This window comes from Dicentrarchus labrax, unplaced genomic scaffold (genome assembly GCF_905237075.1).
Source record: "Dicentrarchus labrax unplaced genomic scaffold, dlabrax2021, whole genome shotgun sequence".
In the NCBI taxonomy this organism is placed as follows: Eukaryota; Metazoa; Chordata; class Actinopteri; family Moronidae; genus Dicentrarchus; species Dicentrarchus labrax.
Window position 1 is genome coordinate 23,682,895 of NW_026136701.1, and position 27,682 is coordinate 23,710,576.

Consider the following 27,682-nt stretch of genomic DNA (forward strand, 5'->3'; position numbering starts at 1 on the left):
CAAAGGGCTGAGAGAGAATCTGTTCTTTAAACTTAAAAAGTTGTTTCATTCTATATTATAAATTGCTTTGTGCATTGAATGTACACATTTACCTTAATCTATCTATCTATATATACTCTTTAGAAACATGTAAATTAAAATGTCAGGATGGTCAAGCTTGGAATAGAAATTAAACTGAATAGAGTGAGGTAACTTGATTGAATTGTCCTGATATGTAAACCCATATGTATGCTAACCATGTTCAATTGTCAAAAATGACCAGTTGTCGATAATTTGTTCATTTTCCTTTTTTAATTTGCTTCTGCTGAGAAGCACTAAGGTTCCATGCCATCACGAAGTGCCACAGAGAGCTGAAAGTACAGTCTCTGAACTACACTGACAAACATATTGTCTTAAGAGTTATGTTGTGTCTATAGTGAACACACATAAACATATCCTCTATAATGGCTACTGTTGCACTGCCACAAGTGAGACTGACGAGCAGGTCAGATTTTTGTTTTTAAAGCAGAATATTTTGATCAGCTTTTATTTGTCAGGTCTACCTTCAATGGAGCCTGCATGCCAATTAGTGCCAGCTAAGGTGCCACAGATACAAAGCAACTCACAGAGCAAATTCTCTGACACTGCTGCTGACTGTGTGCAGCAGCGAGTATTGCCTAAAAGTTGCATCATCGTCATGGGACACTTAAATGTCTTTCTTGATTTACCAGCATTGGCATGGCAAATCAGAATGGATTCATGCAACTTATTTAAGAGGAAACTCTATGCAAACTAGCAGCCTGTGGTTATTATTCATTGTGCGGTACCATGTCCATGGCACAGTGCTTAGGAAAGTTCCCAAGCTAAAATATCTGGGCTATGTTTGGCGCTTCCGTTAGTTAGAACACTTCCTAAAGAGCCTAGCAACAATCTAATCACGTAATGTTCACAAATGAAGGCCTTATCAGAGCAAATTGTCATTTTCATTCCATTAGGCCTACTGAGAGAGGCCCAAACACTTTACTATAAACCACTGACTCATTTTCACAGTGCTAAGTGTTCTTTGGCTGCAGCTAAAGCCGTAAGAGGGTCACCGTAACTGTAGTTGCAAATACCCCGCGCTGCTCCTTTTAATTTTATTGGAGCGCCAGGTGAGAGGTTTGCATCAGGAGAATTCAGACAGGCAGAAATAAAGGTTGTTCATCAGACAACTGTATTCAGTTATCTTCACTAGTTGTCCTGTCAAATACGCTACGTGTCGTGGTCATTATATTGTCATACATAATAATTCCTGCCTGTTTAGTGTTCGACTCAAACACTAAGAATTACAGTGTTTGTTACAGTATTTGGCAAGAAGCTGCGTGACATAAGCCAAATGTCGGAAAGAAGACTGTCAACCCTGCACAGTGACAGGAAACTCTGATTCTGGGCATTAAAGAGACTTTTTTAGAAATCAGACATGAATTGACTCAACAAGACAATGTTTTGCTTTTGAACACACTTTTAAAGATAATTTATTCCTGTGTGTAAAGGAACTCCTTTGGCCTTGTCAGAACATGAGATCACTGCAGATGCTGTAAATGCTATTGAAAGCCATTCCCTTTACCACTGCAAAACAAATCCAGCCATTACAACACAAAATGACCAAAGCTTATTTGAACTATTTAACACTTTAAAGAGTTCCTGTTTTGCAATGCAAAGAGTCTCCTGGTCAACAGAGGAAACTAGAATGAAGGCAATTACTGTTGAGTTTGGTTTTTTTCTAAAGGGTCAGAAATGGGGGGGTAGATTGAAGACACACGTCGGAGTGGCGTGTACAGTTACACCAGCTGTCAGCCTGCCAGTGTTCGCCCCTGGCCCTACTGTTCCCGATCCTTCAACAACAAGGACAACTGAAATCAAGTCTAAGCAGGGGGGGGCGGGCACTATCCAGAATCTCTTTAGACAGCTTTTCAAAAGGCAAAGCTGAGAACTAAACCTGGCAGCAGAGTCCACATGAGTCAATAAATACCCTCAGGAGGCTGCAGATTAATACAGTGGAACACAAACTTCTCAATTGAAAGGTAGATAAAGTGCTTCAACAATTGATTTGCCGGGAAGTCCCAAAAACAGAAAGGAGCTGGGTGACTGACTTTGAGGACTACTGCCAACTGATCCATCAACACAGTTTAAACCATTTATTAGACATTTAAATTAAATTTGGGTTTTGTATTTGTCAGGTTTGACAATAAAAACTTTCCTTTTATGACAAGAAACTTTGAAGGGAGAGAGAGGAAGCAAGGCAAGGGAAAAAAGGATCACAAGAGGACTGACAGGAATAGACAGACAGATCTGAGAAAACATTGCTTTATTCTTACTAGATATCTTCACCAATGTGGAGAAAAACCACAAGAAGTGGGATGTATATACAGGAACACTGATAAAGAGATGGTGACAAAGAGAAACCTGCAGGAGCAACAAGAGAGACAGGAAGACTGAGATAGAATCAGAGGTTGAGTCAGAGGCTCCGGTGCATTGGAAACTGTATCTGGAGTTCAGCAAAGACACACGATCCTCTGCGAGTGTGTTCATCCACAACTGACCCGCTTTAGAAAGCAGGACTGAAAGGTGCCCTCAGCACAGAGCAGACAAGAGTGACATGAGGAGACTTCAATAGTATCAATTAGGCATGTTTGTGATTCTCTATTCATTCCCCGAAGGATGAATTAGTCATCTTCATCATCCAACTGCAAGAGGACTGTCTGCCCATGACACATAGACTACAGTGCAAGTTTGTTTACTTTGTCTCGCGGTACAACAGCGGCACTCTGCTGTCAATCAAACAGACAACAATAATAATAATAATCATAAACAAGACTACGCCAAAGATGTGGTACACCTGCAGAACGTTGCTAGAGTACAAATAAAAATTAGCCATTTGTTTGTACCTAAAGCAGCCCTGCCCACATCAGTCCCTGCAGTTGACTGCTGTTTATTTATTCTGGGCGCTCCACAGTTCATTCACAAGTCACTCATTCCTCCACCCTCAGCGCTGTGTTGCTCCTGCATTGTAACGCATTTTTAACAGGTGGCGTACTCTAGCAAACGAGGGCCAGAAAACGGATCAGGTTTTACAGTGTCAGCCAATCAAAATGAGCCTGGATCAGACCCGATCCCGATCCTGCAACTCCGCTCGAGACATTCCTAGTAAGCATAAGTGTGTATAATGAAAACATGACCGTGGCATTAACACTACACAGAGCTAAATACATAATAGAAGCCAGTCACAACCAGAGTTCTGTTGCACCACAACAAACACAAAAGATGAGCTCCAAGCTTTCACAGAGGGCGAAAGGTAACGCTCAAACATACCTGTACCTGGCTGACTGGAGCAGACTCTACCCTCAGTGTCTTCTTGAGAGCATAGTGGTGTTTCCACATCTCATCAGTACCTTAAGCAACACACACTCCACTGATCCTCCTCTCCTGTAGCAGGCAGCTAACCCAGTGTGCAATGCCTAAAATGGCCTGTGTGTGCAGGTATAGGTGGTGTGTGTGTGTGTGTGTTTGTGCATGTGGTATTTTATACATGTAACTTGGCTGTGTGTGTTCTTTTCCGTACATGTGTGCAATTGCATGTGTGTAACTGCAGTCTAGCTCTTGAAAGAGACCTGAGAGGGGACACACGCTGCAACACAATAACCTGTTCTCTTACCTGGAGACGGTGTGTATCAGATTGCCACAGTGTCTCTGGTTATTGATACTCTGGCACAGCAACAAAAAAACTGTACAGAGTGAACGGGTTGAGCACCTATTTGCATTGATATGCCATGTTTTGACAGCTGTATCAGGGAGTGAATAATCTTTTAATGTATCATAAATCTCACTATGATCAGGATATTTCCATAAGTAATCTTGGCTCAGTGTAAAGGTCCTCTGAAATCATATTTTAAAAATCACACTTAGACTGTGAAAACCAGTGTAACTTACATTCCTTCAAGTAGAGCAGTTTGTCAGGATGAAAGTTGCTCCACCTGCTCATTTAGAAGACCTAATTTTCAGACGTTGCAATTTTATATCTCCCTTGGGCAACACAACATGTTAAACCTGTGGAGGACGACATTCCTGAATTCAAGGTCAACGTTAAATCTCAACAGCTCTGTATCACTCAGATTAACATAACAGTATTTCCACAAAGAAACGTCACAAATCTGTGTAAGTGATAGGAAGAGAATGTCAGATGTGGAGGGTATGTAGAGCAGAAAGGAGAGTGTCGGACAGGTGTAGGAGACTTTACAGGCAGCTGGCTCGGATCGTATGAACTATCTATTGAGCCTGAACAAAGCGAAGCCATCAGGCTCAAAGGATCGGCAGCTGAAAGGCCGTCACAGCCATCGCATTAAAGGCTTCAGAGCCACGTTCCACTCACAAGTTCGTTTCTGGGCCTCCTATAATTTCATACTCAGGTCTTCCACCCTTTTGTGATTGTGTCAATTAGAAATATGCTAGTGTTTGGTAAGATAACATGCAGAGAATCCATCCCCCTTGCAGTACTAGATGGGTGGAGTTTAAAATACAGGACAAGAAATTCTGACAGTCAGCCAAAGATTTCCATGTCAACACGCTGGAATTTTCTGTTCCTGACCCTAAGCTGTTTCAATGCAACCAACCCCATCTATCTGCAAATTCAACCAGTGGCAAAGATTTTTAGATTCTATCTGACTGCGGTCAGAGCTGTGTCATTTTACAACACACTTGAGGCTGTCCTTGGGCACAAGGATTGACTGCTATCACAATCTTGTGGTTAATCTCATCTGGTTTCAGGCAGAATGTGACAGGAGGATATCCTGTCTGTCAGAGGTGGAAGTCTGACAGACAAAACATCAATCTGCTTTAAAGAACTGGTTCAACCAAAGTGGCTTCTCTGTCCTTTCTAGTGCAACCTGTTTTATGTATTGATTTGTTATCTTTAAAAAATAATAATTGCCCATAATGATCACATAAAATTCCACGGAGACATGCTTGAAAGCTTCTAAGGCCTGTAGGATTACTTAATACATACTGGATTACAAAGTCAGATAAGCAAATAAGAGCCAGTCTGTCTGAGTACAGTTTGCAAAGTTTTCTTTAATCCCATCACTTTTAACAGCACGATAGCGGAGATAAATACTGTATCTGATCTTTAACCGTATCAGTCTCCAAAATCCCATATCGGCCGGGCTCTATATTAAACTCCTTTTATTGGACGTAAGCCACAAACTGTGCAGCAGATAGTAACAGCACAGCTGTGTCCATGTGTTCAGAGACTCGCCCAGACCAACACTCAAACCTCTAAATCTCCTTTAAAGCAGCCTCAAACTTGGCTTTGTGCTCACCAGCACTGATAGAAGCTCGGCCAATAAGCGCTTCGGTCCTCTCAAACAGTGACACATCCCAGGCTGTCCCTCTGGACGACAAACACAAACCACAGCCATGGAGACAAGCTGACATCACTCCCAGGGGTCACTGGGAGTCCTCGGCTCAGCCAATCGGAGGATGAACTGGGGAGAGTGAGGGGGAAACTGTGGTCCCCGGTGCTCCTGAGGGGAGTGAGTGGGGAGGTGTCGGGTAGACGATAGGAGTGGGTGATGTCTAAACCTGACGCACAGCATATGTGTGATTAAACAGGCGCTGAAGGGACGACTGACTGTACACTCCGAGTGCTACAGAGAGTGCTGAGGCCAAGAGTAAGAAAGACGGATATGTAATGAGGGAGGGATGACAAAGGAAGGTGGGACTGGGTGCTGTTAGCGAGGGACATAAGACGAATAAGAGCAAAGGCAGGAAAATGAAATGCAAGGAAGAGATAAAAGGAAAAAAATAACGTGAAAAAGAAAAATGGAGCACTTGTAGGAAATGTATTCCTCACATTTGACAAGGTCGATTGATGGTGATGAGCTCACGCTCACCGTTTATTGAGGGGGAGCAGAGCAACAAATAAATTAAAGCAGAACCGGTTCTTCAATAAAAGCAGCCTCAAAACACATTTCCATGTCAACAAACATTATCTGTAACAGTTGGCCTTAACTGGCTTAAAAGTATCAACTGTGACAATGTAGCACAACCAACATCATCTTAGTGCAGATGTGCATTATTACTACAACATAATAACAGCTGGATTTGTCATAACTCGGGAAGAATAAATCAAACGTTAGCACAGTGAATTCTCCCACAATGCAATGACATCGCTTTAGTCCGTGCAATAATTCAAGCTTTTGTGTTCGTGTTTCACAAGTTCCCGTTCTTACGTCATTAATCTTACTGCTACACCCAATAACAATGAACTCTTGTTGGTTAATGTCATAATGTGACGTTGCCAGATTTCATACAAAGCAGTTTCTTTCATCAATGGGTTTATTCAATGTTCCATGCATTTTATTACTATCAGTTGCAACATGCTGTGTGTTATGGAGACTGAACGCGTTATGAAGACTGAACGTGGCTGCCCCGTGCTAAATCTCAAGTCCCTCGACTGACTTGAGATTGAGCAGATGTGGATCCACCAGAAATCTTGCATAAAAAAAGGCAGACAACCATTGTTTGCACATTCAGCACAAATGACATGCAAAGTGAGACTGTAAAGTAGAGATGCCTCTTCGCCTTATTTCACCAGACTTGTTGTGCATGGTATTCAGTATGAAAACTGCTCTTGTTGCAGAGAAAAGTCGCAAGCTTGACCCCAAGAATGGTTTACCCAAGACGACCTAAATCGACAATTTTCCAACAGCAAGCAACAACATTTCATCTCGTCTTACCTCTTAAGGGCTCTCAGTGGTAGATTTTGATTATAGTCTTCAGTGGATGTGTACGTGGTTTAAATTCTAGTTTTCCAGACTGGGTTTCAGGTTGGGATTTAAAAAACACCACTCTCTAGAAAAACACATACATACCTACATCTTATTCTCACACATAAAGAACCATTTGTATACATTATAGACATAACATATATTTCAAATAAAATTCTCTTTTAAAAGGCCATTGGAGCTGTTGTCATTTTGTGTTCCATCAGGTACAAACATGTTGCGACCGAAGCCAAACACACCTCGGCCGTTCTTCCTCCCATGCCAGATGAAAAGAAGGCTTTCAGGAGGTGAGTCACAGCAAAATCATGGCTTCTCCTATGAAAGCATCTGGTGACACCTAAAGCCCAAATGTCACCAGTCTATGAATAAAAACGACTTACGCACATACCACTCCTGATCTAGTTATGAAGCCGAGTGTTATCCGAGGGATTGGGATATGTTGTACAAGAGGATTTGCGAGGGTAGAAGTAGTGGCAACTGTTGGTCAATGGGCAGACAGCGGTGCATAGGATTATTTTGTAAAACACTGACTGACACAGAGAGTCAGAAACAGTTCTCTGTCGGCCAGCGTCATGTGACAGCTCGACAGTGCGGAGGAATAACTGCCAATGGCCTCGGCCGTATCCGATTACAACTCAGCAAATGGAAAAGGCAAAAATAAGGAGGCTTATTTGTAGTGGGCTGAGATAGGCCCTATTATACAGAACTGCAAGAGCAGAGCGAGGCAGAGGAGGCATGCCAAAGCTAAAGCTCACAACTCCACTGGGACACACAGGGTGCCAACGGAGGTCTGCTGTGGAGGAGCTGCAGTAAGATGTTTTACACTCCTTAGTTTCAATATGAGACACTGGAGCATCAAATCAAAAGACAAATGCAATAAAAACAACAAAGAAAGAATAGAACTTCAAAATCCAACTATTACTTAAATAGTCTGCCATACTTAAGAATCTATAACATAACATTTATAGTCGTGTAGCCCGCGTTGAGCCGAGTTGTAGCTCTTTGGGTGACATTCAAGGTCAGTGGCAAAAAAGTGGAGAAGGTAACAACAAATAACGTACTCAAATTCAAATGTGGTTTGGAACCAGCAGCAGCATTTTAATGTGACACGTCTTTTGCATGGCTGAAATACATGAAAAATAATTTGGTTCTGCCAGCATTACTCACTCAATGCGGCAGTTGTATAACAATTCAACAGTGCTGGCTGCTGTTTATTGACTGCGTGTGCTCCACAAGTCACTAACTCACAACAGCTGGCACACCTGCACTGACTGACGATGGACGATAAATGGATCTGGCTTTAAGATGCCTGGATCGGACCCAATTCTCGATCCTGCACATCAGCTAGGGACATCCTTAGTTACTCCGTGTATGGTCAGACAAATCTACAAATCCTCACAAATCTAACATTGCAGTGATCTGAGCAGAACTGGCGTGTCAAGGTGCGGTGTGTGGACCCATGAGTTAACATCTAGAGGCCTGTACAGACACAAAAAGGGACAGACAGGCCCAGACAGGCAGAACACACAGTACAGTACAGTCACTGATGGCTTACAGACATTGTTGCGTAATGTTTATGGATGCACTTAAAACAGCTAGAATTCTGACAGCTAGACTGAACAACTCCCTTTCAAAGTTTATTGAAAAGGAGATGGAGAGACTTAAAAGGGGGGAAGAGTGCATATCCATGTGTGGGGCAGCGGGGCAGGACAACGGTTACAGATTCCATCAGACACTACACTCCTATCTACCAAATCATTTCTGTGGTAATGTTGTCATGATAACCAAGACTGTTTACTGTGTTACTACTTCCTCAAGAATGTTTAATGTTAAATTTGAGTTCTTGTTCTCCAAGATAAAACCACAAACACAACAACATGAACATGTGCCAGCGTTTTAGCATGAAAGACAACGACTGGCAGAAGACTGAACTGTCAGGAAACCGCACATTTGTGCTGCACAGTTCAACTGTTTTCAAAAATGGGAGAAGAGGCCATAAGGATATGATTCTGCCAGAGATTTTCTCAACAAATCGATTACTTCTTCCACACTCACAGCTTCATTAGAGCCCTATAATGTGCATTTCTGTGTAAATCAAGAAAAAGAAGATGAACTGTCTTCTTCAAAGAGCAAACACAAGCCTATGTGGATCAAAGCTGAGAGAGGCAGGCTTATTTAAAAGAAGTGGGCTGTGAAGAAGGTGGGGGAGGTAATAGAGCTGGGATGCAGAGATGTATGTAGGCAGAAGGGAGGTTGGAGCACTGGGAGACGATGATGCAGATTGCAGTAGTTTCCTCCTCTGGAGTCTGGAGAGAAACCAGGGGGGTGTTAGTTACAGCAAGAGAGGAGATGAGATAGTTTCCTTTGGCTCTCTGAAAGATATGACGAAATCCTCATAACCTTGGAAGTATGCAAGATCCATCCATCTGGGTCAAAAGTGGAGCTCGTGTGTAGCTTGAAGATCTTCTTTGAATATGCAACAAAGGACGATTAGGAATATGTTACTTTATTGCTGTTCGGGATCATGTGAAAGCTTAAAGGCTAAACATGTATGACCCACTCTCGATGCAAACGGAGAAAAAAATTATAAATTCCACTTTAGATGTGTGTGCATTCGAAGTGGCATAGAGGAATAAACATGTACACAAACAGTAGGTGCACTCATTTACCCTCAGCAGTTCCCAACCCTGGTGATGTAAGAGGATAAACCGCAGGGTCAGGACACTGTCTAGTCCAATCAGAAAACAGATATGGATATACATGATAGCAGAAAACATTTCATATCCAAAGCAGCTGACAGCACTGTAATGTTATTACTAGTTGCTAAATTTGAAACAAACCAAAAAAAAAGTTCTGATGCATTATTATTGTGGGCCTGAGCATAGAATATGGCACCCTTTAACACGCTTCAATTTGTCTTTAAAGTTGTTCTTTGTCTGTAAAATAAACTTACATTGGAAAACAAATAATAATCCATCTCTGCTTAAGGAATGTATCCCTCCCTATTCATTTGTGCAAGCAAAATATTTTGGAAAGTCTGCAGAAGACTGATGTGCTCTTAATTTTGTAGTTATGTTCAAAATGGGTCCAACCATATCTTTGTACGTCTCTAATGGCTGAATAATATTCTCTAAAATTAGGAAATGGGAGTAAATCAAAACAAAATGAACAGCAAAACAGACAATAATTCATGTGCTGTTTATAGAGAACCAGCTGGACTCAGGCACCAGCCGTCACAATCTTTGGCAGGAACGAGGCTTTTTCCATCCATTGAATCTGGATGGTGAAGATAGAGGAATTTGCAGCATCTCTGTCTCCCTGCCAGGCTTTCACAGTGCCTCGACAGACCTGGCTTTAAACTGAGGAAGAATGAGGAAATGAAAATGACCACACCAATTTCTCAAAAACCAAACATTAACTATTTTCGAGACTGTACAGGTAAGGAAGACAACTGGTTTAACCACTGAGTAGCATAACTAACCAACCTAGTTTTCTCTACAAAAAGAATGCAAAGTCATAAGCTTTAAAGCACCATTGAGTGATGGGGTTAAACACCGCAGACCTACGTGCTCTATTTCAGCGGCCTTGTCTATGTTGACAAGTATTTAGCGGTCATCTGTGAGCTAGATGAATGGGTCAGTAAGGAATCTGGCCAGTTGTTTGAGGTCCCGAAATGACCAGGCATCAACTGTGAGAGCGGCTTCAGGGCTTTCCTGTTGTGACACAGCAAGCCAGGCCACTGCAGCGGGCATGTAATTGGGAAACAAGTAGGGCATGTGACTTTGAAGCTGCAGTCGCTTTAAATGTAAATCAAATGACACAAGCTTCTAACGTTTATGCTTCGAATCGCTTTGGACTGCACATGTTGAGAGCTAAAAGCGGTGATAACATTTGTTTCTAAAAAAAAAAAAAAAAAAAAAAGGCACAGCTGCTATTCCAACAGACAAATCAATTTCATATATTTCAGGACAAAATGTAGATTAAGTAAAGGAGATGTAGGGGAAGGACTCTGACACACGCCTTCAAAAAGGACCCATGAGACTGCTCCAAAATGGTGCTATTGAGGATTTCTTGATCTGCTATCCCTGTGGTTACGGTCTGGTTAGATTTGGACTGTCCTCCTAAAACTTTTTTGCTGCCATAAAAGGATCATGCTACTTCCATCTGCACCACTATTTGCTTGATAGCATTAGGTCAGTCTCAAGGAAACTAAAGCTTGTTTGAGCCATTTTTATTAACTTCCTTCAGACATACAGGTGGTCGAACCCAAAATGACTACGTCTGCATTTATGTAGAGTCTCCAAATTATTGTTTCTCACATGCCCAAATGTATGGATATTTGCCTGCTGTCATTTATCTTTCACCCTGTTATGCACATAGTAGAGCTCCACAACCAATCGTAATACTATCGAAATCGCAATATGGCCAAGTGTGATATGCAAATTGCTAGAAGCTGCAATTTTTTTGATAAAAGGTCAAATTTGAGACAAAACAGCAATATAATGAAGTACTGTAGCGCTGCTGAGATGCCCTGGTCTACAAAAAGAAAATAATCGCAATGTGATGTTTAATACCATAGCGTGCAGCCCTAGCACATATCTTGCCAATTTCATTTAAACTTAGATACCCTTGTTTGAAAGTTTTATGAATACCCATCTGTTCCTTCCTTAAAAGGAGAAATCTCAGAATTGACAGTGGAGAGACTCTTGCCGTCTTAGTTTACATGTACCGGATGCTTATACATTTAAGGTGACATGAGCACAACAGGAGAGTGAACAAGTTCAGGCTTTGAGGAGATGGGTAGAGATTCTGGGCACAGTTCAATACGTGGATCAAGATAGTCTAAATGGGGCGCTTGTTTCCAACAAATGGCCTCCTCTTTGTAATGCTAGGCGTGTTGGGTTTGGTGTCCTAATTCATGTGTACGAGAGGGCAAACTTAGGAGCTGAACACACGCACAGACACACACATACACACAATCTTGTCTGATCACGTCAAAAGAGGCAGCAGTCCCAGGCCAAACCTGACACAGTTCATTCACACAGTAAGCTTTTCATCCAGCAAAAGGCCCTTTTCTGCCTCAACTGTCACCACTGTGATAAGCTGCATTCAAGTCTCATTCAGAATCCATCACTGTTTATCACAAAAGGGCGATTTCTTCAAGTTTAACTCACACAGAACACGACTGAAGACGAAGCCTGCACAGGCAACAGCAATTTTACATGCAAACACGTTCCATGCTGCTTCAAACCTGCAACTTCATACTGTATTTATACAACAATGCTCAAAAGCAAATATTTTTGCAGCATAAGTGCACACATACAGGCGAAAATCTGTAATGTTAGATCAAGAGCAAATCTTACAATTTCTATGCAAGGTCCTATTGTTCTATCACCGTGTCCTTCACGCTACTGTGATATAACATGGAGCAGGCAATGCAGGATCATTGCTGCAGAAAGAAACTACAGCAGATTATTACAGACAAAACATTACATTTGCCAACATGTTTTCTGAAGAACTAAGCCCTGTGTTGGTTCGAGGCTCTGCAGTAAGAACAGGCTCACTGGCTGCACTTGTTTAAGTCTTCCCACAATGGCACCTACAGTGTGATCATTTGCTTTTGGTCTAAAATGTCATGCCTTTGCTTGGGTTTGCTTTCCCTTTTTCTGTTCATTGCTTTTTTTACATTTCTGTCTTTACAGATCTTTTTACTTCTGTGTTTCCCCAGGACCAAGTTCTAATTAAATGGCTGCTAAACCTACAGTATTTGTTCTTTCAGCACCACTGCTGTTCTTCCCCTTGTTTTGGTCAACTCTATTTCTGGTTTCACCAAGTTATGGCTGCCTCTTTTATCTTCATACTCCCCCGCTGGTGCCAAGTGTCTGAACAAACCAGAGCTAGATGAATATACAGACAGCAAGTACACAGCTTCCTTGAAGTCACAATGTCTCTGCTCTACTGTCTCCAAAAAATGAATGTTTACTGTGTTTTACAGTTAATTAAATCAGATGTTTCCTAAATTGTAAGGTAACAAAGTAAGCTGACTTTCAGTAGACCACATTAGTGATCATTAACCACAGTTCCCTGTGGGATTTACTGTATGTGTACTGTTTTTCCTGCTCTCTCACTTCCGTTTGTTGGCAATAAAGCCACCTCTCTTCTGCTATTCAGATGAATCAGGTGGTCAGATATTTTTTTTTACCTGTATTCAAATTGAAGGTTGGAAGTTAAGTTTATCAACCAGACACATTTAAAACTGTTGTGGTTCTTTTGACAGCCCAGCCGTTCCAGTGGATGCACTTCCTCACCACCGACTCCCTGCATACTGATCATGAGGGACAGGAAAAGGAAAGCTCTCTTCTGCTGCCACAAACTCCTCAGTCTGTCCCATCTGGGCCGAACTGTCCTCCATTAGCAACAACCAACTTCACTTAAAATCAAAACCAGAAACTGCAGTTTTAAACCCAATCCTATGTTTAAAATCCTACATTAAATAAAAGTTCTGAAACAGACAAGACAAAGCGTCATGCAATGTGACAGACTAAATACTAAGCATTACTCAAAAAGTTGCATTTCAACATGTACCTAAATGTCTTTGTAGAAACATTGGTTTGGTGTCCATATTTGCAGCTGCATAGCCAGAAGAGCTCAATTCTGGCTCCTGGTATCGGCCAGGTTAGGTTGAGTGGGAACCAGTTCAAGATGTGGGTGAGGGTTTGACGCAGTTGAATGTTTTCAGCTGTCCGACTGGCTCCTGCTCCTCCTTCCTCCCCTCTCAGAAGCTCTACTTTTTACCACTCTTTTGCTCAATTGAACATATTCTTCGAGAACAGCTCTAGTAGAGGCATGTAAAGCTTAAAACTTTTTTAATATTGGATTTAATTAACAAAAGACTAGCAGCATACTTTGGACACTAGCATATATGTAGCACGTGTAGAACTCTGAATTGACTGTGTATTAATTTAATGGTGTATTTTTTCATGCATTTACTTATTTATTAGTGTATAAAACATCAAACAGCATCATTTTCCAGTCTACCCAAGGAAAAAAAACTGCACAGCACAGAAGAAAACAAGAAGTGCATTTTAAATAAAGTCTATACTTTTTTCTTCCTACGCATAATACAATTGCTGTTTTGTTGCATCTAAGATCCAGCTGCACTGATGCTGCTGCAAGCTGCAGAAAGGCAGACGTGGTGACAGTATCTGACACCATTTCACTTAAAATGTCTGACAGGCAGTAAATTCACAACACAAACACATGCGAGTGGTCAGGTGAGTAGTTCTTGCGTCATCCACTGTAGTCTGGATCTGTCACTCAACATGATGTCTGTGCGGCGGTGCTACGGGCACGAGGGAGGTTTAGAGACATAGAAAACAAAAGGTAAACACCAACATGCCAAAGTCTACACAAGTAACCAGCATCAATAAGAAAAGAGAGAACACATTGCGGTCTTCCTGACAGCTCAGGTTCGGACATGACGGAGATGCATTAAATCTTGCATCATCAGCTGGTCAGTCAGACAGCAGTTTTTCCTGTTGAGCAGCATGCTTATCTGATATACAGTATCGTCTCATGTGACAGAAACTGGGAGAAACTGCTTGTAACCAGGAGTCTGTAATATACTACCATTTCTCCTTAAATTTATTACATTATTTGTCTGTCTGTAAACCTTTAAGTAGTTGCATAAAATCCCTTTCGGCTGCCTAACAGGTTGTGGAACACATTGGGTACAGTGAATCACTGATTTTCTGATTATTCTACAGCCTTTCTGTGTAAACGGTGAATATTAAATCACTATTCAGGCTGCATTCTGACAAGTGCAGACCAGCCATGTCAAAAACACACCCAGGAGAGAATGAAGGCTTGGAATCACAGAGGTGGCAAGGAATCAAAGCCTGTCTTTCACCTATCGTAAAGTAAGTGGAAATGGGCCTGTCCTTTAAACCCAGTGGGCAGATATCAACATGTTAAACTGTCGACACTATCAACACCAGAGCTAAAGCTAGAGCCATCTTTACTCATCAAATTAAACAGCATTGGAAAACTGTGTGGAACTGTCTGTGCTCGAAAGAAAGCATGCATTATCCTGGAGACAATAAAAATAGCACCTGGGACACAAAGATACAGTGTTGGGGACAATTCTGGGACAGTAAAGAAATGTATCATTACAAATAAAATGATCATATTTATGTATAATGTAACATATATAATTTTAATAGTTAAACAGTATCGGAGTCTCTCCCTCTCCTCTTGTGCCGTGCAAGAGACAGTGTGTTCCTTTAGCTTGTAGGTAAACAGTTTGTTTGAGGTTGTAAATATTGAAATAGTGTATTTGATCTTCTCACACGCTTCTCAATTATTGTCATCTCAAAAAAAACATTTTTCTCTTCAGATATATAATGTCCCTGTATGATTATTTGGCTAAATACTACTACTACTACTAGATGTATGCAAAAAACTAGTTAACAGATGCCTTTAGCCAAATGATCCAAAGTTAGTTTGATAGATGTCACAAACTGGCTCACCGAGAGCGACAGAAATGCTGTGCAATAAATATATATAATTAAAACAAAAATCACACATTTTAATTCAACTTAATGAACCAATGGAGTGTGTGATGGATCCCAGCTGCAAAGAACAACCCAGTGACTTCAGCCTCCTCCACAAAATATGACATTCCATTCTTCACCTATTAATCTTTCATCGACTTTCGCCACAACATCGTCTAGTACAGGCAACAGTCCAAACCTCCAACATCTTACGTATATAATTATATAAGACACCAAAGCAGCAAATTCTCCCATGTGATAGCTGAAACCAGAAAATTACATTTTCTAGCCAATGGGCTTGAACATGTGTCGTTCAGCTGAGCTATCAGGTGACAAACCTTAAAACTCAGCCATTTGCTTCCTCAAAACATCAAAACATCCCGGCAGACAGCAGGGAGAGACAACATGCAGCTGAAGAAGAAGAGTTCAAGGCCATCATGTCTGCTCTGCCCAAAGGCCAATAATCATCTATCTGTCAAAGGCAGAGCTCTCGCCCGGTCTGTCCTATATTTAGCAGACAAAGCCTCATCAGCCTAAGTACTGAATTCAATTTCAAGGGACATCATTAATCTAAACTCATAAATCATTTGGGTTATGCTAATGTGGTCTCTTCATCCTCTGAGCAGCATGTGGTTTTCCATGTCCAAGCTAAACTGCACACTTATCTCCGAGTATGACCGCGTTTAAAGAATCTGGACTATGCCAATGCAAGACCTGCATCCCCTTGAAATGCATTGGGGTTTCCATGGAGAACATGCTTTGTGGCCTGAGCTTTGCATCACTAAACCACCAGGTTTCTCGTTTAGCTGCTGGCAATTAACAGCTGGGTGAGAACAACAGGCTCTGTTATTGGGGGGGAGAACAAAATGAAATTTTAAGACTCTGGCAGGAAGAATCTCGCAGGAATTTCAGAGGCGGGGAGGAAGAAAATAATAAAGCAGCATCTAAACAATGGGGCTACAAAACTAGAGCAGAAATACAACATCTAGGTCACTATTGAAGAGAAGGAATAGAATAACAGTTTAGTAGGAATATGAAGTCCGCAGACTTAATCAAATCTCCAGGCTGTATCAGGCTGCACTGAGGGATACAGTGTATCTGAGCTATGCTGCTGTTTGTTCAGTGTCCTCACATTCCTCAGAGACAATCCTCTCCCTGTGCTCAGAGCTCCACACACAGCGAGTCCTTGACATTTCAGTCAGTGTCTGTCCGCTGGGTGGACAAGGGACACTCAGGCCTGTGAACAAGGCCAGTCTGCCCGCTGAAAACAAGTGCACATTCATTTTACATTTCACTGATACTCTGGTCTAAAGCAACTCGCACTGAATGAGTAGATTTGGGGGGGGGGGGGGGCAGATGGGCCAGGCAGTGATTTACACTGAGACTTCTCAACAGGGTGTTTGGTCATTTTATGGCAACAGACTGGATGTTGTAGGAAATAAAACCTGTGACCTTTTCTAACTAAGCACCTACACACTAAGTGACAAAGATTTATTACAAGTGCTGTCTTTTTTGTAGTTGTGACCATCGCTTCTGTCAATTGAAACATTGATACAGTTCTGGGAATAATGTCTGCCTTCATGTTCTCTTCCAAATAAGATTGGCTACCCCAGAGATCTGCTTACAACCTGTCTGATCACCTCACTGCTTGTGTTTCTTGACCAAATGGACTTCCTTTTTTAGCTGTTGCCATGTTACTGGATCTCAGCGTGATACTAACACAAGAAAAAACAGAATCCTTTAAATACAATTCTGACACCTTTTATGTGGATAAGCTACTTGGTACTACTACATTCTTACATTGTGGTGTTCCTATTTTAAATTTAGCAGAAGTGAAATGATAAGTCAATTAATAGACTGGTAGACTGACAGACACTAAATCAAACTGGCTGGTTTTAACTTCTACAAAGTGAGAACGCCTGTCTTAGAGGACAGTAACTCTAACACCTTTTTTTGGAATGAAGTTGAGATGAAACTACCAATTTGAATGCAACAACTTGCACGCTAAGAAATTGTGATGGGCATTTCTCAGTATTCATAGATTCAAGAATTAATCAATAAAAAATAATCAGCAGGGTTAAAATTATGTTTAGTTGCAACCATATAAAAGGATTTGAGTTCACAGTATTCCCAGATGATCTGTGATTTCTGGGTCAGTCGGCAGCCATATGAAGCAACGTCAATGTGGTTCAGTGTGAGACTGTCAGACAGATACACTCAGGTTTTTACACTAGAAAAGGCAAGAGAAAGGTACGTTTTTCCATACTTGTGCTGCTGACATAAAATGACCAGAAGACTAAGAGTCCAAAGAGAACCTTGTTGCTTTAAGCAGGCACTTGGAGAAAATGTCTGGGCTTTGTAACCTCCATATTTATTATGAGAGAAAGTTGATGACTACCCATTTATGCTTGGCCAGCTTAGTATAACTATCAGTTGAGACCATTTAAACGTAGCTGTGGCTCAAACCACAAAACTCCTGAGTAAATTCAACCTGAGCTGACTGAACAGAGCACAGAGATGAATACAACGCAGTGTTCTCAACACAAGTAATGACACTGTTCTGTAAGCAATCACTCAAATTGCTAATAACTTCAATAACATGGACTGGTGAGTTTTCATTTCATGCCAGATGTTTAACGGTGTGACATGTTTCGAAAAGTGAACACAGCATATCTTTCTTTTGAAAATACTGCAGCCCTTACTTTCAACAAGTCTCACATTTAAAATCCAAGTCATTAAATCTTCTTGAGGTTACACAATCTGAAACTCACATTGTGGTCTAAGCTTTCTCAGCGTCCAACTGTGATTTTCCACCAACACCGTTCTTGGAAGACAAGGTAACAATCTCCATCATAAATAAACTAGGGTGTCCGGCTGGAAGGCCTGGTCGACAAACATGGACAAAAGAAACATCAGAGCAGAGCAGCGGAGATGTCATAAACTTCTCTATAAGCTTCCTGATCCTTTTTTCCCTGCACAAGTTTACATTCAGGAGCTTCCTCTGTTTATGGAAGAAAGTCCACAGCCCGGGGAGGTGACTTGACCTCGAAACACCACCCTGTGATGCAGGCACTCAATCAAAAGAACTTCAAGTGCTGGTGAAAATTTTTGAAGCATCTATCAACCCAAAATAGGCTCCCGTCAGTCAGCCTGGCTTATTTTGTTTTTTTCTGTAGGGTCTGCTGGGGGATGAAGCGCCATATGTAGCCTGCCTTGGTCCACATGGTTGGGGTGCCAATGCTCAGCTAACTGGATGCATGCCATGGTTCAAATAATCTGTTTTCATAGCACTCTGTAAACCACATAAGCTCAATGTGTCATTAAGTCTTATGATCTGGACTCTCATAAACTAACCCGCAACCCCTCCACCCAATCACGGTCAAGAGTTCAGTTTGTGACGCGTCACATGACATAAAAAAAAAAAAAAAAACTTTATCAATGAGGGATCATTTACAAAAGCATCTGTGCGGATAGTTTGGGATTATCAGGATTTTCCATGCAACGGGTGTGTCAGTTATCTGTGCATTTAGGGTCATTATACGCAGCTAATGTTCAGTTCAGTCCAAGGGAGTCTCAAATCAATCAAGTCAAGTCTCCATAGGCACTTTCCAAGTAAACTTCAAGTCTTTCAGGTCTCTGAATGCCGACCATTAAACTGACATAGTATTTGAACATTTTCATAGGCTGTGTCAGTGTTTTGTAGCTGAAACCAAGTTCTTTCAATGCAAAGGCCTAATAAATTAGTTAATAAACTTAATCGTTTGTCGCTGAGAAGAGTCTTCGACCCACTTTTAGTTTAGTATTCAAACTGTATGGCCATGCATGTCTTGCCTGTCGCTGTCTTATTAATTTCTCATTGTTTAAGGAGTGTACCAACTCTCAAGTCTACACCTCTGCTATGTTAAAAAGAATAACATTTGTGTGGTCCTAACCTGTTGATTGAAACGTTCAGTTTAAGGAGGATACTAGAATCAACAGAATGCCCCATGAAACATACTGTAGTAGACATTAAATTCTACAATATAAAAAGGTTTCCTGGCAGGTTTCAGTTTGCAAAAATATTCTTTAATCTCCTGTCAGGGTGCTGATGCTTGGATCCTTGCACTCCTTAACACAGCTTTCTCCCATTACTAACAAATCAAGGAATGTAATTATATTCAACTGTTACTCTTACTGTAAACAGTTCTGAATACCAGCATGAGCTCAACTTCTAAAATGTAAATGAACTTCAAAAAGGAGCGCAGTGGTCTTCCCACCAGCTGAGAACAGTGCAGTCAGCATTTCACAGCCTCCTACTTCCCATCGCTCGCTCTCTGCATTAACAGGCCCAAACAGCTGCTCTGCTCTGCTAATGACTCCATGCCAAGTTCACGCTCCTCCTGGGAAACCCGCCGGCAAATGACAAAAGTGGCATTTGTTTTTTTCATTATTATCACATCCACATCATGATGTCAAAGACTAGCAAGGATGACAGCTTACTTATGTAAATGATTCACATGGAAGCAAGGTTATTGAGTTGTAAAAAAAAAAACAGTCATCTAAAATGCACAGCACAGCAAAGCAGCACTGTGGGAAACGCGGTAATGCCAACATCATCAAATAGCAAAAAGAAAAAAAACAGTCGTGTAGAATGTCTCATGTCCTAAGGAAAAAAAAGACGATATACTTTGCTGACTGCAATCATCTTTTCTGTTGTTCAAAGCCTTTTGTGTAATGTCAGTAATTTTAAATAACTTCCTCAACTCCCAGTCTTCAAGATAAATACTAATAAGTAGGATGAACACATTGAATCTTTATAAGAAGCCATTGTCCAATTTCACACAGAAGGTCTCACATGGCTAATTTTCTTCCGTTCATTCCAGTGCGTCTTTAGCCGACTCCTTTAGGAAAGGAAAAGCTGTGCCAGGTCATGTTTTAGGACATTTTTCACAGTAGTTTGGTCAAGGGCAAAGTCAGCGGCCCGGGGATCATCAGTGAAGCTTTTAATCCTGCACTGTGCCCGTTTTGGAAGCGGGAACCCCTGGCTGGTACAGCCTGGTGACATGAGGATCAAACAGATGAACTGTAAAATGATTTGGGCTTACGACCTGATACGAGGTAGATCTACTGCACCTACACTAACAGTGCAATCACGCTTAATGTTCCTTTGGCTCCAATCATGATGGAAATGATAAATACATTTTTTAAAAAATCAGTCCAGAACTAACCTTTGACCTTGGTTCACGTCAATGAAATCATTTGTCAGCCTGGACAACACTGCTCTACCTAACTACAGGTACAAATGAACATGTTTGAGTTGGAACAGACCAATATAACCCCTGTTTAGATGGCACAATAGACCGACTGTGGAAGCAAGTAAATGTTTTGGAAATCCCCTCATGATAACATCATTAGTGCCATTCTTGCATTGTTAGCCAGAAAACAGGAGAGATAAAAAAGCTTCAGTGATATATATACAGGGAATAACACGCAAGCTCAAGGCGTGGTTGTTTTTTAATTTCTGTAAAAATGTATGCACTCGAGTAGAGTATTACTCCAGGGTCCAACCCACCGGTACATTGGTCTCTCAGTTTACCGTGCATGTGTCAAAATTGGCAACTGTGGTTAACAGACACACTTTAGACAAACCACACACTGGAACGGCGACAAACCATTGTGTTTGAGGTAAGGGAGACAAACTCGGATTCTCAGACTCAGACAAACAAGCCCAGTGTGAAAACAGCCTTAGAAACGCATGCCTCTTATTCTGTCAGTGTGAGCGCTCTACACCCTTCGGCCCTGTACACTGTTGGACACGTACCACTATGATCCTCCATCAGTATCATACTGAGTTTAATGTCCCTTTCACGCACGCAGTTATGTGCCTCTTTTGAACAAAATTGGGCCAACTTCAAAAGTTGGTTTTCCTTTGAACGTGTGGCACACATCTAGTGGTGAATGTGTTAATCTGTATGACCGTAACGTCAGCGGTTAACTCTCACAGCATGTCGGACTGCTTATCTCCAGGTCCTGCAGCCATCCTAGGCTCCTGCACACTAATTAATAACAGTCATTTGTGTAGTGAATTGAGTAATATCTTGAGCACATTACGGCACAGAGCAATGACATCAGGACGAGATTAAAAACAGGCCGGCAGATTAGAGTCAGTCGGCGACGGCAAAGCTCAAATGTGATGATTTTCTGAGCTCAATCCACATTGAGGTTGGTTATATTTAAATCACTGATCATTATAGATGGAACCTGTGAAATTGACCTCAGCATGAGTTCCCTTCACATCTGCCATTGAATGTAACCTTTTATTATTTCTACATGACATAAAGTTAAAAAATAATAGTTTTCCAATGATCTCCTACATAACAACAGCCACTAACCAGAGGAGAACATTTTAAAAAATTCTTGATGTAGAAAGCATTTCAATATTTTGAGATTTTGGCAATTTCAATATTAGAGGATACCAAAAGTCAGCAAAACGAATCTTAAGCCTGGTATGATATAATGTTATGTAATTCATCAACCAGAGTTTACTGGTTTCAGATTCTTAAATGTGTGAATTTAATGCTTTATTTTGTTTTATGCAATTGTGAATTTAAATAATGAATTCAGATTTCGGATTGTTGGTTAGAAAAAACAGCAATCTGAAGACGCCATCTCAGGCTCTGGGGACTGGTGACATACTTTCAATATCAAAACAACCAAATTATGAAAAAATATTGAAAGTCAATAATGAAAATGAGCATGAGTTGCAGCCCTAACAGGTTCAGCAGAACCAACATTTTGGATGAATTAAGCCCAACGTAGCCCTATTGTCAACTGCATGTTTCCGAAGAAAACCCCACAACCGGTCCAACAGCAGACACCTGCTCCTATTGTCTGCGACAGGTCAAAGTCACGTTAAATCTGTCTGCCTCAACGGTGGAGTATGTACACAATAGCCTCGACTCTACCGGAGGAAACTCCAGCAGTGTGAAGCTGTGAATGGAAATCGGCCGTGTGCTGGTGTGAACACATCAATCTCCGCCCCCCCCCCGGAGACTTCTGAGCGTTAGGAACAGTCAAAAAAAGAGAAATCTCGTGGTTCTCCTGACGTGCCACTGCTTACGTCACTTGAGGGTTTGGAGCATTAAACCACCAGACAGTTTTCCAGTCAAGGGTGTCATTTTAAACGCTTGCCACACTTAGTCAAATGGGTGAACGTTATTGAGAATCTACCCTATGATCTGTGGAAGGAAAAAGAGCAGTGGAGGATAATCTGACACTTTTCCTTCTCAACATGTTCAGAGACTTTGAATCTGGCAAAGCTGTTCCCTCTCTCAAGTCCAGTAGGAGTGTGGTACACACACTCACCCTGGTGTCCTCGTCTTTCTAATTCCAAAGTTATGAGACGGTTCAAGGCCCTCAGAAGTGGACTGGGTTTTTTTTTTTTTGGTTTTTTTCTGCAGGAAGCATTCCTCTCTAATGACAGGGGAAGTTACAAGAAGGTCCATACAAACACTAAAGCAAGAAAAACCGCCCTAAATTTGGGCCTCTTATTAAGACGTGCTGACCAAAAAAAGCTGCGATCTTCAACACAACATCTGCGATTTGCAAGACTTCCCGACACGCTCGCTACACGAGACGTGAGAATGCCCAACCCTGGTCAGACGGAATGCACGCAGGGTGGGACGAGAGCAATAAACGCAGATCTGAGGTGATTAAATGACGAGGGTGTTGTATTTTGAGTGTGTTTGGTTGTGGGTGAGGAGTTCATGAGGAGCTCCGGGTTTTTTTTTAAAATTATTATTTTATTTTATTTCAGGTTTTAGATCAAAGCTTGATGAATAGAGAATGAGAATTGAATGTGCGGGCTCATTTCCAGCACACAGACACAAGCCAGCCTCCGCAGTACACAGCAGCGCAGTTGGGTTTTCCAAACAATTGCATTTCTCTCAATTGTGACGATAACCTCGAAGAGAGGGTTAGCGCTGGGCAATAAAGGAATATGATAGTGATATGCGATACTAAATAATAAATGTTTTATAGAATGTGGTTATTGTGATATTGCAATGTATCTTAAACCTTTATGATTCAATTACAGATAAGGGATGGAGGTTACTGAGCTTATTTTACTATTCTAGCTCAAATGTTCAAATAGCAAATTATTTCCCTTGATATTTATTGATCAAGGCATTTCTTTTAAAATATTGCAATATCTGACTTTGACACTCACCCAAGTGCTGATAACCATATCATATAGCGCAGCCCTAAAGAGTAGTGGTCGACCAATGTACGCCAATATTTAGAGAGCTGGGCTGAAGATGGCCGGTTTATAATGCAGATATCAAAACCAAGAAAATGTGCAATTATATTCTATAGGACATCCACGCATGGGTTTACAGCAGGATGCACAGTGTTTACAGCACTTGAAACTTTTCTCCACCTTCCCAAAATTCCCCAAGAGCACTAGCATTGTTCCGTAACAGCCACACTGACATGGCTGCCTGCAAATGTGTCTGAAGACGTGTTTTATTTATCGGCATTGTGAGCGCATGGGCTCCAAATGCCAAATAATCAGCCCGATTAATCGGCCTGTCACTACTAAAGAGTAGCTAACTTTATTATTTTCCTCTGAAGGAGATATAATTCTCTCTCTGGTGCATGTTCCTTTGCTCTGAAGCATGTTGAAAAGCAGTGTTCCACTCCACAGCCACTTCCAATTGGACAGAGAGAGATGATGTACAAGTCTTCATACTTCTACGATTACAGCATCTTGGATAACATTCTCTCTCTCCCTCTCTCTCTCATACAATACTGTCTGTTTTACAGTAAGTTAGATTTTTATTGGACAGCATAACTCCTGCACTATCACATACATTCAGTTCTTTTCAAAAGGAAAACAAAAAGTGACAATGATAAGAATCTTCTGTGTTATGAAACCATGTACACACTGCAGACACTTTCCAAATCCAAGAGGAATAACAAGTCTTTTCATCCTCTTTCTAGGGTAGAACAATAAATCTAAATGTGCATGAAGTGAAAGACAAGTTAGTCATCTTCTCCGTACAAGTGAGGTGGAGAGAGTGGTTCAGCGGCTCTACCTGCCTGTCAACTCGACGCAGAGATATTATCCCGCACTCCTGTCTGCTCACACTGAATTATTCAAAAGGAGAGGAGGATACAGTATGACTTCTAGGTCACTATCATTACAGCAAAAAAGACTGCCTTAAATTTAGCACATGGAAGGGCAACGTTTTTTTATTATTCATGAAATTTGAGTAGCTGCTGGAACATATTTGTACCTTAAAAGGAAGGACTATAAAAAACGAATCGAATTACAAACTGGCATCGACTACTGACCCGAATTTACTGTTATCATGGTTTCCAATTTTAAAAAAAGAAGTCTGAATCCCAGATGTGCAGATGAATTATGAAAAGTTCCATTAAGGTGTTGTGACTGTGGGCCAAATGTAGGTTTTTACACACAGAAAGTTTGTACTTTTCAATGAATTTGAGAAAAGAGATGGATGCCAGAAAGGACTAGGTTTCATTGAATTTTGGTGGAATAAACATCATCTCTATGATTGAGGGGACAGATCGAACAACAGAACTGTTACATAACGCTCCTGTACACTCAAATCTCACCATATCTGATCTCGCCAGAGAGAACCTCGCACATAAAGCAGTTCAAAGGTTATCTGCAGCTATCCCAACAACATGCTTCGAGTTTTTCTAGCTTCACTTTTAGCTCCAAGGTTTCTGCTGTCAGCCAGGGTCCATGCCTCCAGCAGTCAGCTGGAGCTTGGTACTGCACTCTCTCTCCCTCTCCTGCAGGGCCTGGTGCCTGCTCACACAGCCGTGCAGCTGGAGGCAGCTGAACCTCTAATACTCTCCATATAGTCCCACAAATGCAACACAACTTATCAAAAACTAGTCTTCCTCCTCTTGCATTTGAAGCATCACTGATTAACTCTCATTATCTGTCTCTGCTCGCAGCTAACCCTCCCTGCTGCCACCACAATGACTTCATTCCAACAATGTGGAACTTGTGTGTGTGTTCTCTTGTGATACATCAAAAAGAGTGTACACTAAGCACTAAGACAGGACTTTCCTCTGGTTAATTACACTGCTCTGCGCTTGGAGCCTGAACGCCTCAGACCGTGCAGTCCTACTTTTGCAGCCTGCTGGCTAACTTGGCTAGTAGGCTAATCTCTGCTGGCAACTTTCACAGGCATCAACTCAAAGTCTTCCAGCGGGGTTACTACGTCTACAAACGTGTGCTGGGGCTCAAATGCGTTTATTCAAAAAAAAAAAAAACAGTGCTTATCAGCTGCAGCCAACAGCGGGCTACTTTGTTCGGTGCCACAGTCCGAATCCCAGAGGGAAGTTTGGTGGGTTTTTACAAACACAAGAACCACAATGGCGGTGCGCCTTTCTTTGGAAGCAGCGACACACGCAGCCTGTGTGTCCTCATAAAGTGAGCGAACTAGCAGAAAACAGACAACCCCCTTTTCCCCCTTTTCCCCTCGTCCCCTCTTCTTTGCATGTATTCCAAGTTAGCGCCATATTGAGTGCGCCTGCAGAGCCCCCCCCCGCCGCTCCGGACGTCGCAACATTGTTTCCAGGAAAACAAAAAGCCGCAAGGAAGCAAAGTAGCCGCCACTTACCTTGGCTATCGCCTTCTTGTATCTCATGACAGCCTGCTGGATGAGCGTGTGGACTTTAATATTCCCGTCCCCGCACGGCACCACCACCCGGGTCCTGCCAAAACACACCGTCACTTTCATGGTTTTAGTATCCCGAGATGTTGCCCAGATTCGGAGTAAAACCGAGGAGGAGAGGAGGAGGAGGAGGAGGAGGAGGAATCCGTGTGAAAATAAAAAAGGAGCATGGGTTGTTTTTGTGTTTGTTAGTTAAGCTCCGCGGCTGTCCCTGTGTTCCCGGACAGAAGCGAGGACTAAAGGTCTTTCCGCTTCTCCCCGCCGGACGACATTGTTTTCTGTGTGTTTTCTGACCACCTGTTTAGCTTCTCTCGCTCCCTCCTTCGCTCCCTCGGTCCCAATCCCTCTCTCTCTCTCTCTCTCTCCCTCTCCCTCTCTCTCTCTCTCTGTGCTGAGCTAATGCTCGGTCACGTGTTGCGTTCAGGTGCGTTAGGATGTTAGAATGTTGGAACGTGAATGAAAAAGGGCAAGAAAGTTGTCATTAATGATTTCAAATGTGATCCGTGGTGAAATGTAACTAAGTGCACTTAAGTACAAATTCGATGTACTTTTACTTTATTTCCAGAAAACCTAAAAACAACTTGAAGCTTGATGTTGGGATAGCAGCAGATTTTTTTCTTCCAGAACCAGAATCACTTTATTGGCTGTGTATGTGCACACATATAAGGGATTTGACTCCGGTTTTACCTTGCTCTCAATCTCAACAAACACAGACTAACAGCATAAATAAACAAGTTAAACCAAATAGACATACACTAATAGGTACAGTTATACATTTATTAATTTTTCTATTTTGTTGAACTTGTTCTGTTTATTTCCATTTTATGCAACTTTTCTCTTCTACGCTACTCCACTAAACCTTAGAGGCAAATGTTGTCTTGTAGTCTGTATATATGGAACCCGTTCTTTAATGTTAAAGAGAGAACAGCTGCGGCAATTTAGTATATAAATGAATGAACACGACAGATGTGCAGTCTGTCGTCTGTTTGCTTGATGCTGCAGTATTAAGTAGCTCTGCCTGTCCAATTACTTATACATTGTGCTTATGTTTCAGTTTGTTGTGAATAAGTTAATAAATGCTTCAGATCATAAAAAAGTAAATAAAAGAAAACTGTCACCACGTTTCCTTCCCCTGTCACAGTCCCATTAAACAATGTGTTCATCTTAAGGAATTCAATAAACTCTCTCAACAAAACCTTTCTGCATATTTAATAAACCAAAGAAAATATCCCTCTGCAAGAAAAAAAACTGGGGGGGGAAAAAATCGTATTTGGGCCTGCACTAACCTTTGAAGCTAAAGTTTACGAGTGGGCCCTGAAGGCATCAGAGGAGCAGGGAAGGCCACAGTTGTGGCAGTCTGCCCCCCACTGTGGTCAGGATGGGTAGTGTTTGGCGCGCAGGGAAGCAATGTTGCCCTCGCAGCAGTGGTTTTATATATATATATATATAAATAATAATAATAAAATCAATGCAGATTGCAGCAGCTGCAGCAGCAGCTGTAGACGGTCCTCACAAGGACAGAGAGTTCAGTACAGTCCTCTAAAGTCATTTCAATCAAACACATTTTGTTGGTCCCTCTTTGTTTCTGAACTGGTTTAAGGTTAGGGCTTAGATTTAAGGTTAGAATTAGGATTAA

General features: G+C 41.6%; 1 protein-coding gene across 9 annotated transcripts in view; it reads right to left on the reverse strand.

Moving 5' to 3' along the window:
* The window catches only part of LOC127366928 (partitioning defective 3 homolog), a 227,449-nt gene extending 201,030 nt beyond the window's left edge, over window positions 1-26,419 (reverse strand). For 8 of the 9 annotated variants that reach the window (XR_007885414.1, XM_051406423.1, XM_051406417.1 and 5 more), the window contains exon 1: window positions 25,993-26,418. Coding sequence is in view for 8 of the 9 variants with exons in the window: in XM_051406423.1 (XP_051262383.1) it covers window positions 25,993-26,112 (120 nt within the window). In the remaining variant the exon portion in view is untranslated. Of the gene's footprint in view, window positions 1-25,992 lie in introns of all 9 variants that reach the window. The other variant, XM_051406444.1, reaches the window with a different exon arrangement.
* Between the last annotated feature and the right edge of the window lie 1,263 nt (window positions 26,420-27,682).